This window comes from Emys orbicularis, chromosome 3 (assembly GCF_028017835.1).
Source record: "Emys orbicularis isolate rEmyOrb1 chromosome 3, rEmyOrb1.hap1, whole genome shotgun sequence".
Taxonomy (NCBI): domain Eukaryota; kingdom Metazoa; phylum Chordata; order Testudines; family Emydidae; genus Emys; species Emys orbicularis.
The window spans coordinates 195,146,689-195,166,687 of NC_088685.1; the positions used below are offsets into that span (position 1 = coordinate 195,146,689).

The 19,999-nt window shown below is 41.4% G+C and overlaps 1 protein-coding gene across 1 annotated transcript in view; it reads left to right on the forward strand.

Moving 5' to 3' along the window:
- PAPOLG (poly(A) polymerase gamma) overlaps positions 1-18,207 on the forward strand; it is a 75,746-nt gene extending 57,539 nt beyond the window's left edge. Inside the window, exons 15-23 of the mRNA XM_065401489.1 lie at positions 889-1,008; positions 1,614-1,723; positions 4,850-4,971; positions 5,061-5,236; positions 5,352-5,461; positions 5,542-5,768; positions 9,946-9,966; positions 15,970-16,029; positions 18,109-18,207. Coding sequence (XP_065257561.1) covers positions 889-1,008; positions 1,614-1,723; positions 4,850-4,971; positions 5,061-5,236; positions 5,352-5,461; positions 5,542-5,768; positions 9,946-9,966; positions 15,970-16,029; positions 18,109-18,207 — 1,045 coding nt within the window. The remainder of the gene's footprint in view (positions 1-888; positions 1,009-1,613; positions 1,724-4,849; positions 4,972-5,060; positions 5,237-5,351; positions 5,462-5,541; positions 5,769-9,945; positions 9,967-15,969; positions 16,030-18,108) is intronic.
- The last annotated feature ends 1,792 nt before the right edge of the window (positions 18,208-19,999 follow it).

Here is a 19,999-nt window from a genome sequence, read left to right on the forward strand (position 1 = left end):
TTCAGGTCTTCAAAATAATGTTAAGTGTGTTCCAGAATAACTTGGATTATTCTGCCCTTATCCTCCTTACAGACTTTCCTCTTGGTTTGGAGAGGAAGGCATTCTCCCTACACTTTCACATGGATGGACCGCTAGAGCTAATTGGGAAAATGCCAACTAACTGTTTTGTTGGCAAAATCTAAACATTTTGGTTAGATTTAGGCAAGATTCTGATGGGACCCAGGAGAAGCTCCGACAGAACCTAAGTATACCACTCCTTTTCCTTTTACGGGGAATTCTGCATTTTTTGCTTACCTTCCAAATCAGAACAAGATCACATTTCAAAATGTCTAAATACTTCAGAAACAGAACTATCTTTCTCTACTTAGCTCTAGCAAGAACTCTGCTCTTCCAGCTAAAAAGCTCTGAAGTGCAGTTTTCAAAACACAATTCGCCCATGACATCTCAAGCTACAAACTAAAGTACCTTTCCGAGCATAGTTCGCTTCAAACTGACTTTCCTGCCTACCTACAATCCAACCAATGTTAGAACTTGCAACCTAGTATCTTGATCCTACAACCCCTTGATGTCCTAGACTAGAATGGTAAGGGCTGTATTTTAACTCCTTTAGAGGATGATGGTTATCATGAACTTGTCACAAGTTTTTTTCAGTCTTATAAAGCAATATTTATTGTCTAAAGGGAACTTCCTCTAGTCCTAATTAAAGTGAACATAAATTTTGAGATCCAGCCTTGGGTGGTTGTATTTAAATCCCGCTGAGCTACCTGTCATATTGGGTTGATTGGACTGGTGTCTTACACTTTTTAAACTCTAACTAGTAGCTCAAACTACTGTATTGTACCTGATTCAGTAAAACCAAACTAACCTAACACTTGATGTTTTTATTAGGGTTGGTCTAGTTGAATCTAAAATTCGCGTACTTGTTGGGAACTTGGAAAGGAATGAATTTATAAACCTTGCACACGTTAATCCTCAGTCTTTCCCTGTCAACAAGGAACATTGCAAAGAGTAAGTTAAGTTTCTTTTTATTTTTTAAGTTTAAGAATGTGGTAGTTTGGTCACTGTTAAAAATTAAATTGAAATCTGCTAGTCTTCAGTCATTCTAGGTATCTTGCAAGAATGCATGTTGAGCAGGGCCGGCTCTAGGTTTTTTTGCCGCTTAAAAAAAAACAACAACCAACCTCCGGGAGCGCAACTGCTGAAGCGCCCCCCCCTCCCCCCCAAAAAAGTGGCCGGAATGCCGCCCCTGAAATTGTTCCGCCCCAAGCACGTGCTTGGTTTGCTGGTTCCTAGAGCCAGCCCTGATGTTGAGGTATTCCAAGCTAGTCAAACATTGCTCCACAGCTGTGTATCTTCAAGAAAAGGCAATCTAAACATGTCATAACATTTAAGAATGAGTGAAATATTGTACCTCTGACTAGTATACCAAAACACAGAAGTACTAAAGTACAGATTAAATCTGAAACTCTAATATTAATGAACAGCTAAATGATGGAGATGATTTTATTTAATCCACTTCCTGAAGGTCAATTGGAAACATCCAAATAGAACCGACATTGACACACAAATGAGACACATCTGTTTTTTTTTTTTTTTTTTTTTTTTTTTAAAAGGAGCAACTATGTATCAATGTGGTTCCTTGGAATAATTTTTAGGAAAATGGAAAATGCAGAAAGTGTTAACATTGACTTAACATATGATATACAATCATTCACAGATACAGGTAAGCTTATATTTCACTTTAGTCTTGGTATGGTTTTTAATTTGACTCTTACAAGATTGTCTAAATAGCTAATATAATGAATAAACTCTTTCCAAACTCTGCCTCCTCCAGGGTAGTTATGGTGAAGTTCTAGGCACAGAGCATGTGGAGGTTTAATTTTAAAATAGTAAACTTCCTATTTTGACCACAAAACAGATATCTATCTTGGACGTGTACCTGCTATAGCCATACAATAAGTGAGAAGGAGCATTACTTGTCAGATACACAAACCATATTAGGAACATGGTGAAGAGACTCTGAGTTGAAGCACTCTATACCATAGTCTCTTACTCTAAAGAGTTCTGCTAGACTTGTAAACATGACGCTGTTTACATCCATCATATTTCATTTTTTTTTTAGTGGCAGAAAAATCAGTAACATCAGAGCTACCTGTAAAACAATTAAAATACACATTCTGTCCATGTAGCACAGTGGTAATGAGGGAAGAACTAAAACTCAAGCAGCACAGTAGATGTGTGAACCTCTTCTCTGGCATAGTGGGCACAGCTGGCTAAGTGATGTTAACCCTGCACTTGCTAGGCCAAAGGCAGCAAAGCTGGCACCAGTGATTTGAAATAGATGCCTGTGAAGGCATCATATGTATGGAAGTCAAAAAGGGGCATGAAGTTTGGGAATCCATACTTAAGACCATCAGAACAGTCTTGCTGTATGTAATTTGTAATAGGAATTGTCAAGAGTAGCAACCAAGAACTTAAAACCCAAAATTTTTATACTATTGATAGTTCTGAACTAACTCCCATCTGAGTGTTAAAACTAGATTGAACATCAGAAAACATATTGTCATGGACACTTCTACATTGGTAAAGGCATGAATACTCTTCTCAAGATTTGAGTATGGAGTTATTCTAATGTTACAAACACACAACCTTTAGCTACCTTGAGCATCAGGTTATCAACTCTTCCCTTCCCTTTCATTTGTGATGTGTTGGAGCCACTGAAGTGTAGATCTGAATTTAATCCCATAATATTTTACTTGGTATTGTTACAAGTAATCCCCAAGGCTACTATAACTGAAAAATAAGATTTTTTTTTTTTTTGTTTCGTTTCGTTTGATCATTTGACAGCAATCTGGCTCGTTGCTCTTTGGCTTACAGTTTCTCATTATGTTATTGGAGCTATGGTGAACTTATTGCCTTGAGTGCATGGGACTGGACTAGATGACCTCTTGAGGTCCCTTACAGTTCTATGATTCTATCTGAAAAGTTAAGTTAAATTTCCACATGGGCATCTGATGGGTAATGAAAAAGTGCTTGTTAGACTTCAGTTGTAAATGAGGTGGCAGTGGTGCTTGGATAATATGGTAACTTCTAAAAGTTGCTCAGGGCAAGAGTCATTGAGAGCTAAAGCAGTTGAGAAGCTTGAAGAAATCTGGCATACAAATGTGTAAGCATTTGAAAAACTTTGTGTGGAAGCCCAGTATGCTAGTTTGTTAGACTTAGGAGTGGACTGTCTGATACTTACACTGCAAAAACTTTGTGCATGTATATATTTGAATGTCAACTGTCTTATTTAACCTTTAAAACTTTAATAGTGCATGGATGTATTTTTTTCTTGCGTTTAAGTTGTTATAACGCATTTATGGATGCAGTTATGGATGTTTTTGTGTGCAACTCTGTTACCAGACACCTGTTTGAAGTCATTTAGGCAAATGTTGGGCCTTTCTAAACAAATTGTACCATTTTAACGATAACCAGTATAGTTCAACACCTAAACTGGTATAACTGCATCCACAGTAGAAATTTGCTTTATATGATACAGCTTATTCCTTGCTTACCCAAGCTCTGCCTTGAGGCACAGGCTTTCCTAATCAGATTGGCAGGGGGAGGGGATATACAGAAACCCTGTGTTTAGGTAAGCCTTTGGTCTTTTCTATTGATTTGAAATCAATATAGCTAAATTGGTGCAGCCCACTAGTGTGTATGCAGTTATACCCATGAAAAGGGGCTTACGTTGGTAAATAAGCTATACGTAAACTTACCAATATTAACACCTTTATACTAATAGTACATAGTTAAATTGGTACATAAACCCACTGATTTAGATTTAAATGGGGGGTTTTGAGTGGAGCAGGGTGAAAGATCAATTGAAGCCCAGGATCTTTTAATTAATTCTAGTATCCCACATGCTCTTGGCTGCCTACTGAACAACTAACTTAAACTTAAATTGCTACGCATCAGTTAAACAAATGCAGAATATAAAGTCCAATAAGTAAACCCTTAAGACTAAACATCCACAAAAGTGATGCCCAGTATTAAACTTTGAATCAGTAAGAGTAAGGGTGGTATCACTGTACTTGGTTTATAGGGGATGGAAACTGAAGATGCTCTCTTAAAGGGATACCATCAAAAAAGATGTGCCTAATTTTAACTTACATTATCAGTTCTATTTTGTCTCTACCTCTGCTTTGCCTGTCTGCTCAATTTGTGGGCAGTCATGCTAGTAAAACAAAATAAACTGCCTCAAGCTTTTTTTGTCTGCATTTTTAGATTTAAGTATTTGATCTGCAAATTACGCATATTTGAATCCATCAATTACCCAACACTGTTTGCAGAGGCTAAAGTTAACTGAACTTTTAGTCCAGTGAATCAAAGAGGGAATTAAATTTAAGATTTAAAAAAAAATACATTCCTCCTACTTTCCACCATTGTTTGCAACCTTTTTAAGCAGCACAGACACCTGTAATTAGTTGTTTTAAAGAGGTATCTTTTAAACGAAGTTAAAATTACTACAGGATGGTGACGGACTACAAATATCAAATGGACCAGGTTGGTTATGAAATGTAAAGTAAAATGAGCTTCCCAGCATACAGTTCCCCCATTTTTATCAACTGGCATGAATTTGGAAACTCTCCTGGTAACCTTCTGTTATTGTAGCTTTAGTTTAAATGAGCTTCAACATATTATTGACAAATATTCCAATATGATATGTTCAGCGTAAAAACACTTAATGAAGGCTTGCTGTTGGCTTCTTCATTCAGAAACATAATTTTACAAAAGTATAATCTAAGTTGAGGGAATTGGAATCTACATGTATTGTGGCTTTAAATTGGGTAATTGCATATTACAGTTCATAGGCAGGCAAATAACATCAATATGCTAAAAGAAGGCATGAAGATTGAAGCAACTCATGTGAAGAAAAAGCAACTGCATTATTATTTGCCTGCTGAAATCTTACAGAAAAGAAAGAAGGTACGATGAAGTTTTGATCCTTCACATAATATTTGCATGTGTGCATATCTCTTTTTTAAAATATTATATCTTGTAACCTTTGTTTTCAGCAAAGCATACCAGACATTGGTCGAAACATTAGTGGACTTCCATCCAAAAGGGCTTCAGTGGATGTAAGCTCTTTGGATGGTTCCACGACCACAGACACAGGAACACGATATAGCTCCCCTTCTTTGTTAAACAGGATCTCTAAATTGGACAACAACTCTCTGATAGAAACAGAAAGGTTAGTAGTTTGTAAACTTGGATAATTCAAGGAGATTGTACACTTGTTACCAATTGATAGACTAGCTTTGTAACCTAAAATATGTGTAAGAGCATATACAATGCTTATTTAACAGGAACACTCTACTTCAGAGAACCAGTGCTGCTGCCAGTAGAGAGAAGCCATTGAATGTCACTATGCCATCAGTGCCTGTTAAAGGACTGTCCATTCCAGTTATTGGTTCAAGTATGTACCCAAACATAGTGAGGAAAATGTAACCTTTAACTTTATGTAACTACATTTTAAAGGCTGTTTTCTTTGTGCAGAGACAGAGATTGCAGGTACAACAAAAGCAGTGCTACCTCCAACTGGATGCACCATACCTACAGTAGTAGGACGAAATGTGATTCCTCGAATTATTACACCTCCTTCTGCACAGGGACAACAGCTCCTAAATGGAATTTCAACTATAAACTCTAAAAATGCTGCACCTAAAAGACCTCATTCACCTTCCTCAGAAGAATGCACTAAAAGACTTAAAGATATAGAAAAGGTAAAAACACACTTCAATATGGAATCAAAGGGAGAAAGAGTTGGAGAGATGTGTATAGATAAACTTCAAAAGACTCTGCAGGTAATCTTATACCTTCAATTTCTAATACTGTCCTTTAAAAAGAAAATACTGGCTGCTAGAATTAGCCTAGTGTTTAATGTTCAAAGTTCGTGTATGTAGAATGCATTTTTCAGATCTGACATAACCATTTCATTCCAGCAATCCAGTGACTAAATCCTAAACTTTGATTATAGGCTCTCGGAAAGTTTGAAACAATTGCTATACCACACCTACCACTAGATGCTCTAGGAAGAGAGAAAAACTGTCTCATAGGAACAACGTCTAATCTGAAGCGCTATGAAACATTTTAAAATAACCTGGAAAAGATGTTTTTATTTATTTATTTTTTTAAACTAGGCTTGTGCCGTTTATTTCTTGCTTAGTGATTTATAAAGCGGGCCCAAAAGTTCCTATTGTTATGCTTATTTTAACCATAGAAATAGTCCAGAATTAACAATGCTGATATCTTCTTTTTGCTGAATGACCTAGATGCATATTGTTAGTGCCTTTCATTATAGGGGTGGTATTGAAATCTTGACCAAAGCCTGTCTCCAAAATGTTCATTAGTCATTGAAGTTTGACTAAAGAGTCTAAATTTCTACTTCTTCTTTGAGTGATGTTCCCTATTGTATTCCACTGTGGGTTATGCATGTGCACCATGCATCTGGAGCTGGAGAATCTGAAAATGTCTGTTGGTCCGCACATGCACTTTGACTCACCTGTGCTTCTGTCCGAGGAGATAGAGAGCAGGGCAGATTGATCATCTCTCCAGTTTCTTCTCACCGTTGCATGGTCCAGATTGGAATCTTCAGTGTCTGCAGCTTTGGCTACATCCTACAAAATAAGAATTACCTAGTTTGTAAACAGCTTTAACAGTTTAGTGTTTTATAGATCAGTTTCCTGGGGAAAACCACTCCGTTTAGGTATAGGACTATGCCCAGGACTCCAGGCATCAAACGCCATGCTTCCTTCCCATGATCCTTCTCGGTCAGCGAAGAACACCTCAGTCTATACTGCCTTGAGAAACTGCCCCACATCATGATATGGGGCTATCTGCCAATTGTACCCCAGCCATACCCGAGAAAGACAGGAGTTTCGTCTCCGCAAATACCTCATGGAGTAGGCCATGAGGCTCCAGTCAGATCCACCTCTGAGGGAATTGACCATGGGAAGGAGTTTATCACCCATCCCATACACAGAACACATCTCCCCTCCAACGGCACCAACAGTACCGCCACTGGAACCGGAATCAGACTTCTCCTCTTCAGGGGATTCTGAATCATCCCATGAACTTTTCTTCCCCTACCCATGTGTTCACCACCACCCAAGAGACCTGCACCAGTTTGGGACCAACCTCTCCCCCATCTAACTTGGAGCCGCTGATACCCCATGCCATGGGGGCCCTCATGACCACCTACTGACCCTTCCTACTGGGGGGCCTTGGGACCAGTAGTCCCATGCAGAGTCTATCCGATGTGCCAGGGAGTCACCCTTTGCCTCCCCTCTAAGGGGACACTCCGATCTTCCCCCAGATCTGGCATAGGAGGAGGAGGGACATTATGCTACAGATCAGGTGGTTCCACTGGAACCAGTAAGACTGCCATCTTCATCCCTGGACGAAGCGGTGACTCCTACGTCTCCTTCCACCTCTCTCCCGCAATGACTTCAGGAAGTTCCAAGATCATCTCCACAGAGTTGCTGGAGAGTTTGATTCCTCTCCAGGAGATCCAGGACTCTCAGCACAAACTCTTAAACATCCTCCGTGCATCCAGACCCCAACATATTAGGTTCCCCCGCTAATGAAGCCATACTGGAGCCATCTAGTGCTCCTCTGCCACCTGTGCTCCTAACCTGAAAAGGGCAGAAAAACGTTATTACATAGCAGCCAAAGGAACAGAATCTATTTTCTCACCCCACTCCCAATTCTGTGGTGGTCCATCCCATTCTGAAAGGGCCATGCAGAAGTCCAAATGAACATTGAGGACTTCAATGAATCACACCTCTTCAACCAGAAAACAGATGAGTCCCTCCAGAAGGACTCCAGGGCTACCCTTCATTTCCTGGGGATATACACACCTGCTTCTAAGAGGAAGTTTCACCGCACATCGGTCACACCTAGGCACATGGCTCAGCTGTTTTTTTCCAACAGAGGCCCTATGAACCATGTAAGAGACGGAGGGTTCAAAAGCCCTGCTTCCATACATCCTCTTCAACAGGCTCGGCATCTCGATATCCGCTTCTGGCTCAATGTTATTTTTGACCGGTGCTTGAGAGCCATGAAAGGCTAAGCCCGACACCTCCTGACCCCACACACCATTTGGGGGTCTTTCTACGCTACTTCAACACTTGGACTGCTGCAATAATAACAGACATGCGGGTGCTGAATGTCATCCACTCTGGCTATGATAGTATGCATCCCTACCGCCTTCAAAACCCCTGCCCGCCCCCTTTCGAAGCCACTCTGAGAGTATTCTCAAACAAGGTGAACTCCTTGCTGCAGCAAGGAGCAATAGAACTTGTCCCTCCTCAATACCAAGGGAGAGGGTTTCACTTGACTGACTTCCTGGTACTCAAAAAGAAGCTTGGTTGGAGACCACTCCTGTACCTTCCCCATCTCAACCACTTCATTTGAAAACTAGGATTTTGCATGGTCATGTTGGTGACCCTGCCAGCAGGTAGGGGATCTTGGGGGACAACTACTGCACTGGTGGGGTGTAAAATAAACTTTATTAAGAAAATGCAAAAACAGGGAAAACTTAATAGTGAGGGGTATGGGGTTTAAGGTAGACAATTGGGGAGGGGTTTCTTTGAGTAAATAGGATAGGGGCTTTCAATAGTGGGATACAATACAGTGGGGTACAATACAGTTGGTAACCAATTAACACTGAAGTATAAATGTAACAGGTAGCTAACAGTTTCTATGTAAAGGGTGTGTCACAGCAGCATATAACCAACTAACAGTTATGGGTAAAATGTGTTAAATAACCAACAACTCTAGGTAAAAATGTGTCACAGTGGTGTAAATGTAAAATGTGAGGGGTGTTAGAGAGAAAAAGGGTAACCAATGGGGTTTTATGCTAGACTTCAGTAATACAATTGAGGTCTGGCAGCAGTAGGAGCAGGGTGAGCACGTGGGGGAAGGAATTGAGAGAGAGAGAGAGAGAGAGAGAGAGAGCAGACAGGCTGCAAGTTTAAACAGCAGAGAGACAATTATACAGAACACAGCAAAATCTTATCTATGATTTAACTTAACCAAGACTACACAAATTAGCAAGTAACAAAACACAATGCAACAATTCTTTAAGCCTAACTTACAGAGTACAATGCAAGCAATTTTCTAAACCTAACTTAACCACAACTACGCAAAATGAAATTACAATTTATCTAGACTAAAGGCTAAATCTAACCTAATGGGTGCACCTTATACTAGGGGTAGTTCCAGAGGGCAGAGTGGTGTGTGCCCAGGATACAGCTTCAAGGGGGGGGGGTGTTTAACTAGTGGTGGCTGCAAGCAGGCTTATTTCTAGCAGCAAAGGCGCTGCGGAGCTAGAAGCAGATTACAGATACAGACCAAGGAGTTAGCTTGGGTCTGCCTGCTGGGGAAAGAAAGCCAGCAGCTAGAACAAGGGGAGTGTGCAAGAGGTTTTTCCTTACCAATCCCCAAAGCAGCAGCAGGAACAGCAGTTTCAGCATCAGAGGACGCAGAGAGGACTCGATTTGCTTACAATAATCAGGAGATCTCCAGGCACAAATTCGTTGTTCGTGGGAGGGGAGTTTAAAAACGGGGGTACGCTCAAAAACAAACGAGAGCGGGGAGAGGGCCCCCCAAAGACCCCTAGCTGATCAGACCAGGTGGCAAAGCAAGGACCTTCTTCGGGGGTCTGATCAGAAAATGTCTGGTTTTAAGGGCAAACTCAGGCAGTTTCCCACCAATAACTTTGATTGGTTCCCCTTAATCCAGGGGAGGAGAAGGCAGGGGAAAACTGCAGGTAGGCACAGGACATGTCTGGGCAAGTTCTGAGTCACAGGTATGACTCAGATGCTCAGCTATGTGGCCACTTTAGGTCTTGCATACCTGGGCAGAGCACCCTACACCGAGCCGGGTCCGAACAAAGAAGCTAGACAAAGGAGCGAAAAAGCCCCCACCTCCCTGAGCAGAGCAATGGCTCCAGTCAGTCTGTACAAGCCATTTCCATGAGCAGGGCCAGGCTGTGACTTTGGTCAGTTCCATGGCGGGGGGGTGGGGGGGGCGGCCACTCAGCACAAACAGAAAGGAAGGGGAAAAAAGGAATCCAGCAGGGGGACAGCTGTAACAGACAGTTGGCAGATAAAATTCCATCTTTAGAAAAGGGCATGTGGTTTATGGCACTCGATATGAAAGACACTTCCTTCCATGTAGACATTCATTCCACTCACAAATGCTTCCTCAGATTCCTGGTGGACTCTACCCATTTTCAGTACAGAGTACTCCCCTTTGGAATAGCGACTGCCCCCAGAGTCTTTTACCAAGATATTCTCTGTAGTAGCAGCCCATGTCAGACATTGGTCTCATTGTCTTCCGCTACCTTGATGACTGGCTCATTGTTATCAAGTCCTGCAGGGAAACTTGTGTGTCAACTTCCATGATGCTACACCTGTTCTTCTCACTGGGAGTCAGTGTAAACACTGAAAAAGCTGTTCTCACCCCCCACATGATCTCTGGATTTCATCCAGGCAACCTTGAATTGTATTACAGCAAGAGAGTACCTGCAGGACAGATTCCAGACCATGAACGATATCCTAGTCTACATCACAAACAAGCCTCGAGTACTGGTCAAGTCATGTCTCTCTACTAGGTCATATGGTCTCATGCAACTACAGCACTCCACTTGCAAGACTCCACTTTTGTTGCCTTCAAATGCGGCAGTCGGTGTACTCCCCAAAATGTCAGTCAGTAACCCTCATGATGACCGTTCTGGCCAGTGTCTTCCCTGCTATGGTGGACAAATCCAAATCCTTGTCGGGTATGCATGGGTTCCTTTTTTTCTCCCTTCCTCTCCAGACAGGACCATTACTACAGATGCATCCCTGTTGGGTTGGGGAGCCCACATGAACAACCACACAGCTCACAGTACCTGGACATCTCGAGAGTCTAGCACCCTCATGATGTCATTGTCCTCCTTTTATATCTTCCCACTTGCTGGAAAACTCTTTTGCTGTGACATGGGTCAAACAGTTCCCATTGTATAGTGCTATCTCTGAGAGGTTTCTATTGTACACAGTTCCTGGGGTAATCCTTGTGCTTGTGTGCATTTCCTCAATAAGCCATTAACATTGTTTGGCCTTTTTACTGTTGTACCTGAAAAGCTGCTTGTGGGTGTTTTTAACCTCACAACATGTTTTAGTAACACATACATAGCCTAACTTCACACATGACAATAGCACACACAATCCAACAAGATATTAATGTCTAGCAGATCAAGACTTTTAGACTGATAGCTCACAAGACATACTTTGTACAAAGTATATCCTAATTACATGACAGTGGTGAATATTGGGTAGGGTGACCATAGGGACAGTCCCAATATTTGGGGCATTTTCTTCTATAGGCGCTTATTACCCCCCACCCCCATCCTGATTTTTCACATTTGCTGTCTGGTCACCCTAATATTGGGGTGTCAGAGGGTTATCCTGATTGCCCTCTTCTGTTCCACACAGTTCTGGTTTCCCAAACTCCTACACATGTTATCTTGACCACCAATCATCCTTCCAACATTTCCTGAGCTCCTGACCCAGTGGAATGGCAAGATCAGGCATCCTGATTCACGTCCGCTCCACATCAGGATTTGGTATTTGGATGGGCATCATCATTATAACATTCATGCTCCACAGGTGTAAGAGATCTCCTCTCTAATAATAGAAAGGACTCTACTAGAAAATGTTACCTAGCTGAATGGAAGCGCTTTTCTTGGGCACATCAAAGAAGCATTCTCCCAGAAACTAGATATTCCTCTGATCTTGGACTATATCCTATCTTTTGAAGACATCAGGTTTGTCCATCAGCTCCTTGAGGGTCCACCTGGTGATAATCAGGGCATACCATCCACCTTCTTAGGGCTACCCGGTCTCCGCACATCCTCTGACCAATAGATTCTGGAAAGGCCTAATAAGAACCTTTCCAGCTATTCAGAAGTCTACTCCCCAGTAGTACCTAAAACTTGTTCTCTCGGTACTCAGAGGCGCCCCCCCTCTTTGAACCTTTAGCTTCTTGCACCATGTCTCTCCTTTCCATGAAGGTCATTTTCCTTGTAGCCATCACCTCCACTAGAAAAGTTGGCAAACTTGGAGCAATGATGGCAGATTCTCCGTACACTATATTCCATAAGGATAAGGTTTGTTTGTGTCTACACCCCAAATTCACCCCTAAAGTAGTTTTGGAATTTCACATTAGCCACATTGATTCACTTACCTGTGTTCTTCCCAAAACCACACACACTTCCGCAGAGGAACGAAAACTCCACTCCCTTTTACCTGCACAGAACAAAACCAATCAAGAAATCCCCGAGACTATTCATCGCTACAGCAGAAAGCCAGAAATCTCCACCCAGAGAATTTCTAAATGGATTTCTGGCTGCATTCAATTCTGTTGCTATCAAACCTTCTCCCCAATGATGGGATAAGAGCTCATTCTACCAGAGCACTAGCAACAACTATGGCATCTCTTCCGAAGGTACCCATCCTGGACACCTGTAAAGCGGGCACATGGGCCTCCATTGAGATGGTTGCAAGACATTTCGCCCTGGTGCAGGACTCTTCTGCTTATGCCTCCTTTAGGACCACAGTACTCCTCTCAGCCCACCGTCTACATACTTGCACCCTTTTCCTACTTAAGTACTGTTTGTCGATCAACCCCAGTGGAATACAATAGGGACCATCACTCAAAGAAGAAAAGGAGGTTATTGACCTGTAATTAGAGGTTCTTTTAGATGTGTGGTCACTATCTATATTCCACTACCTGTCGTCCTTCCCCTCTGCTTTGGATCTTATCTGATTCGCTGTAGAGAAGGAACTGAAGAGGCAATTGGTCCACCCAACCCTGTATCCCTTCAGATGGAGACAATGAGGTGAGCCAGGCTGCATGTGTGCACCAACGGACACTATTTTTCTCTGGCTCTGGACGTATGGTGCGCAGGCACCACCCAGATAATGACTACATATCTCAAGAACTTCCGGTTACAGGTAAGTAACCTCCACTTTCAATTGCTCAGCTTTCACCAACTTTTGAGATGCTGTCATTTAACTAGTTCCTAAGTCAAGTTTCTAAGCAAAACATTAATTTTCATGACAAAAGAATAAAGCCTGAAAGGTATTTTTTGATAATTTGACATAGAAAAAGCCAAGCCAAATGTTTTGCTAGTCATCTTTCAAAAATTAAAACCTCATTGGTCTAAGCAGCAGTTATGTAAAGAAGTATTCAATTTGTGCAGTCTAGTTGCATAAACCCACACTTGTCTACTCCATAATTGCTATCAAGTATCTTAAATATGGATTATAGAATTAATTATGGAAGCATTAATTATGTATCTTGGCTAAAGTAAATAATTCCTTCCCCACCACTTCTAGTAGGTATAGGTATAGGTGTAGGTATAGGTGTTGGTAGTACTATAGCAAAATATAGATGAAACTGATTGTTAAGAAGGTTCATCAGCTGCTCGGATTAGCTAAAATTCTGTGGAGTGTGAGGCCTGGTTAATCTGTGAAATTTGCACTGACAAGTAGCAGACCAAGAAAACTACGGAATCTTCCCTACAAAATGTTAATGATTAAACCACAAAGATGGGTTAAAATGGTAGAAAATTGAGTTCATTTGTCCAATGTTACACAGTTGACAGACGCAGTATGTGCCTTCTGATATACTTATAAAAGGGGGAATACACTGGAGAAAATGGCTGTAGGATGTCGTCCTACTATGATTAATCTTCCCTGTAGTATTTTTTTGTATAGTATCTCAGGTGCAGGTGGCCTTTAGGAGCAGACGCTTAACCTGCTGGACAGGTTATCAGCAGCTGACATTGACAGAGCACTAAGTTGTTTTGATCAATTCCATTTCCCGGGGGAAAACATAGCTTTTGCTAATTTTACTTCCATTTTTGTGGAAAGGCAAGAAAGAGCTGGAAAACACTAAATTTTTGGAATTTGTTTATACATTTCCAAAAATTTAAACTTTTAATTCTCAACTAATTGAAAGTTCCTATTGGGCCTCAGAACAGGCCAACTCCTCTGGTTCTTGCTTGTGTTTTGTAGTCAAACAGCAATGCTTTCTTCAATAAGGACTGTTCGTGCTAGGTCAAGTTCAGCCTCAATATGCTCTCTCAACTCCTACTGATTTGAATGAAAGTTGTACTTGTATCTGAGGGTAGTTTGGTCCATGAGCTCTAACCATATAAATGGCTTTGATACTATGTATCCTGTTCTAGTAAATTGGACTGGATTCAGCATTCAAAGATTGTAGCATCCAAGATGATATATAAAGAGAAAATCTACAGGGAAAAAAATATAATTTGAGGCATTCATCTTAACTTTTTTTAATCCTAAATAAACTGCTTTAAATCTAACTAATTAAGTGAAATTCTTTAGCTATTCCACTTAATGACATGACTAAGAATAAATTTCAGTTAAAATCAGTTAGACAGAAAAACTTTTTTGTGTTACTTACAGCTCTTATCAAGCTTTATCCATTTTCCTGTTTCTCCACACATCACACCCAGAAATTATTTGCTGGGAAGCCAAAGTGTAACCTGGTTTAGTTCTCTCAGAGCATTTGAATTATTTGTAGACCTAAAACTAGAACTGGGTGAAATGTTTTGGACAAATAGCTTTATTGGATGAAAAATTCAGTTTTGGTCAACTCTAAACTATTTGAATTTTGACACTAATTTGCCCAATGATTTCAGCCAAAATTTTTTTAGTTTAGGCACCATTCACAAAATGGTGGGAGGAGGTGGTGCCTTTTTATATGACCATGTTGCATTATACCACTGGGCTATGGAATATTATGGGACAGGTCTCTCAATTTCTTAGTCATTGGAGCAGGGACTTGAACTTGTCTTCCCCTTCCAGATGAGTACCCTAATCACCTGGCTATAGTCTGTCTCTCTCCCAATGACTATTCAAATATTTTTGTATACCAAGAGGAACAGGTTCAATAGGAGCGATTGAGACACCCAGCCCAGATCATGCTATGGTCCGGTCGTTTGGGCACTTTCCTACAATGTGGGAAACTCAAGTCGGGAGTGGGGGAAATCGAACCCCAGTCTCCCACATACCAGCTGAGTGCCCTGACCAGTGGGATAAAAGGTATAAGGGAGGTACAACCATTACCTCTGGCTATCTTGAGAATCCTTTCCTTTGCTGCTTTATTTTAAAAGTGCCATGAAATTAAATATTTTTGTTTTGGATCAAATTAAACATTTTGTTTGACCTAAAGTTTTTATTGACTTTTTCAGTTTGGCAAAAACTTTTTTGAATTTGGATTGACCCAAATCAAATATTTTTTTTCAGAACTGCCAGTAAACCAAAAAAGCAGTTACTTGCTCAGCTCTTCTAACTCTTCTATAACAAACAAAATTTAAATCTTGCCTCCTTCAAACATAAAAATTTTCTATCAACTTCTTTAAAGAAAAGGCAGCCAACCTATAGGCAGAAGCTGGGCACTGCTTAGGTAAGTTCACAGAGCCTGGGTTTATATGTAAAATAGCCATGTCAAATGAACAGTCTGTTTTATGTAAATTCAAATTTTGAGCAATTTTAAAAAGACTCTCACTTCCCCTTTCCTTTGAAAAAGGTCTGAATATGTAACAAAAGTCTAGCTAAAAAGTATTATCTTGAGCGGGCACACCCTGTGATTCATCTCTTTGGATACATACATAGGCCCTCCTTTACAGAAGAATAAAATGACCCAAAATACCTTCCACATAAAGAATAGATGTCACGAGACTTTTAAAGTTTCATAAATGCTTTCTTGTTAGTTGGAACCAGAAATATAGATACAGCAGGCATTCAATAAGCATTTGTTTGTTAGCTGATATTTGTGCTTTTCATATAAAGGAACCTAATTGCAATGCATTCAGTACACTATTCTTATATACTTTTGGGTTTTTAGGATAGCCTTGGAGGAGGGGAATCCATGCCTATTCCAACTATTGACACATCAAGATCACAGGTACTGTCTACTGTGTCTTTTGCTTTATCAGTGAACGTAAACTAGTGAATATTTCCTGCATACATTAAGGTAATATTTGTTTACACACACTAGCTATTTGACAGTGTCAAGTACTTTTCTGTTGATTTACTATAATTCTTTAACTCTTGTGGCAACATATGGTAACTGTAATTCTCACTTACACACTGTGCAGTGGTATTTTGGAGAGCTGCTTTAGCAGCTCTCAAACAGACAGAAGCCCCAAACTGCCATGCTTACTTTAAAAGGTTTAGGCATCCAGCCAAAGATTGAAAAACACTTCATTTGCACACACAAGCATCTGTCTCCTACCATCTCAGGCATTCAAACTTCACAACCCCTTCAAAAAACTAGACAAAGCCCCTTTCTTTCCAAACTGCCTTCTTAGGCCTGGTCTACTCTTGGGGGGGCGGGGAGGGGAAATCGATCTAAGTTACGCAACTTCAGCTACGTGACTAATGTAGCTGAAGTTGACGTCCTTATACCAAGACAGTGCGGTGAATCGACTGCTGCTACTCCCCCGTTGACTCTGCCTGCAGCTCTCGCGGTGGTGGAGTACAGGAGTCGATGGGAGAGCGCTTGGGGGTCGATTTATCACGTCTAGACTAGATGCGATAAATCGACCCCCGCTGAATCGATCGCTGCCCGCCGATCCGGCGGGTAGTGTAGACATACCCTTAGTGTCACTAGAATCTATCCTCTGCCTCAATCACATTCTTCATTGAGTGCTCTGAGCTGTTAATCAACCTCCATATCACATGCAGGACTTCAGTGCCAAAAACTGGATATGCTCAAAAACATCAGCAAATTATAGCAATTACACTTCAGATTTTGAAACCTAATTTTTTCATGCTCTCTTGATCTAAAGCTAGGCCAATCAAGATATACAGTCTGAAATTTAATATTAAGACTCTTACCCCACTCTTTTTTTTTTTTTTTTTTTTTTTTTTTAACTCAACCAGCAGAATTTGGACTCCCTGTAGGACTGCCAACTTTCTAATCGCTCAAAACCGAGCACCCTTGCTGCGTCCCTCCCCTGAGGGCCCTGTCCTGCCCTATCTCCAAGGCCCTGCCCCCACTCACTCCATCTCCCCTCCCTCTGTAGCTCATCCTCACTTGCTCGTTTTCACTGGGCTGAGGTTGGGGTGTGGGAGGGGGTGTGGCTCTGGGGTGGGGCCAGAAATGAGGGGTTCAGAGTGCGGAAGGGGGTTCCAGGCTGGGGCCAAGGGGTTCAGAGTGTGGGGGGGGTTCTGATCTGGAGCCGAGGCGGTTGGGGAACAGGAGGAGGTGCAGGCTCCAGGAGGGAGTATGGGTGTGGGAGGAGGCTCAGGGCTGGGGCAAGGGATTGAGGTGTGAGATGTGAGCTCTGGGAGGGAGTAGGGTGCAGGAGGGGTCTCAAGGCTGGGGCAGGGGCTGGGGTGTGGGAGGGGGTGAGTGGTGTGAGCTCAGGGTGGTGCTTACCTCAGGCAGCCGCGCTGCCTTCGCCCATAGGCACTGCCCCTGCAGCTCCCATTGGCCACAGTTCCCAGCCAATGGGAGCTGCGGAGCCGGCACTCGGGGCGGGGGCAACACGTGGAGCCCCCTGGCCATTCCTCCACTTAAGAGCCGAGGGACATGTCACCACTTCTGGGAAGCCATGCAGAGCCAGGTAGGGAGCCTGCCGGCCCCAGAGCAGCCAGGGTCCCTTTTTTGACTGGACACCTGGCAACCCTAGCAACATGCTGGTTTGCCTAATTCAGTTGAACTCTTGAGGGAAGACTGTGCAGGACAGGGGAATGTCCCTTCCCCTACACTATTGTAGTGAATAAATGCCATCACAGTGAGAAGCAGACACTTCGCCTGCAAGTGTCTAACTTCTAGTAGAGAATTGGCAGATAATCACTATGGTGGGGGGAATAGCATATTCTAGACCTCTTGGTTTGGTGTGGTAGGTCATGAAGTTAATCTGTAGGTCTTGTTTATAGCTGAAACAGTTTCACTTTCTACCCAACTTCTGTTCACATTATGCATATTTAAAAATATTTTCCCCTTCCCCGCTTGGTTTCCATTTTTCTATTGTAGAGACTTGCCAGTAAAGAACTACCAGATTCATCTTCTCCTGTTCCAACAAATAACATTCGTGTCATTAAACATTCCATCAGATTGACCCTTAACCGGTAACTACAGTGCCTTTTCAGGTAAAGATAATATGCACTTGTTTAGTCGTTTACACAAGCAATTAACTTTTATACTGCAGTTGCTGTCCCACATAAAATATGGAGTTACTGTCACCGAATTGGAGATATTTTTCCAGTTATTAATTTTTGTCTGCATTTTGACCTGCAGATGCTGTAGGATACTTCCATTACTGTATAGCTTTTCCAAGATCGCCTGCTGACAAGCCACTGTCGACAAAATCATGGCTTTTGTCTTTTTTTAATTGCCTTTAGTTTAAATATTTGCTACTTCTGACTGATCTACTTCTCATTTTGAACCCCCTTCCAACAGCAGTCCTTGTTTTTTTTTTAAATTCTTGTGTTATTGTCTTGAGCTGAAAAAAATTGTTCTGAAAAATACAAAAAAATGTCCTGTGATACCATTTTTCTGAATGTATGTAAACATGTTTACTTCAGTCACTGGAGCCACATTCTGGTTAGAAGTGTGTGTATGAAAGTCCTAGTATTGTTTCTGCTTTCCTAATGGTGTAGATATACATTATTTTGTGAACTTCAATTATTTTTTCTGGTTTAGCACACATTCTTTTCTACATCTGTCACGCTGGTGCTCAGCATCTATAGGCAATAGCTTTACGGTATTTAGCACGTAGCCAGGCACTACCCAAGTTTTACAGACTGCCTCCCATGGAGGCCCAAGAAATCAATCCTTAATTTAAAAATAAAAATTCAACCATTAAGGATATCTGCCAAGATACTGAAATGGTAGGAATGTCTTATGCTATGGAATCTGATTCTTGTAAATCTTGTTCTGAAACAGGCTTAGGACCTCTTCCAGTTTTCACTGGTTAATTAAACAAATTTCCCCACAGCAACAAATTTCTTACCCAAAATACTTAAGACCTAGCTAAATATTGAGACTAGGAAAAACCTGTTGTGATATTACGATCTACTCATTTTGCAGTTATGCAGAACAATTCTTCACTGATTAGGCATGCAGAAACAGATATTGGTTTCAATAAAACGCCTGAAAACATTTCCTTTTGAATAACAATGGTTACGGAACTCTGGCTTAGGACCATTGCAGTCTTCATGTAAACAAGCATACTCATAATATAGCTTACCCAGTTAAATAGAGTGAAGTTCCAGGGGGAAAATGCATCTTCTACAAAGCAAATCCTAGACGACGTAATTTCTCTTGTAATTTATTTAATTCAATGTTTTGTAAATGAAGTCGTATGTATTTTCAGAGTATTTTTGTATGTACTGTAAGATAACATCTTTTCAAAAAGAAAAGTTTAAAAACTTGACAGTTTCTTCTTCAGTTTACTTTTTTACATAGGTCAAATCTTCTAAAAGCCCTTAACATAAAAGCATTTTGAAGAACATAGGAATATATACAATACCTCTGCTTTGAATAGAATTCTAATTTGCAGATACTCCTTAATGGTAGTTTTCCCTCAGTACCACAGCTTTCATGTGTCAGCTGTATGAGACAACCAGGAACGCTAATAGTTTTGAGACAAATACTAAATAAAATCTTACCATGCAGTGTGTGCCTTCATTAGAAAGTAGTAACATCTGGTGCAGCTTGCTAAAGCATATACAGTAAAAGCTTTGTTATCTGGCACGTTGGGGGAAATAGGGGATGCCGGTAAGTCAAAAATTCCGGTTAACTAAGAGGGAGGGAGTTTGGGTGTGGGAGGGGGTTCTGGGAGGGAGCTTGGGTTCAGGAGGGGGCTTGGGTCATGTGAGGTGGTGCGGGGTGCCGGATCCAGGTGGTGCTCACCTCTTGGCAG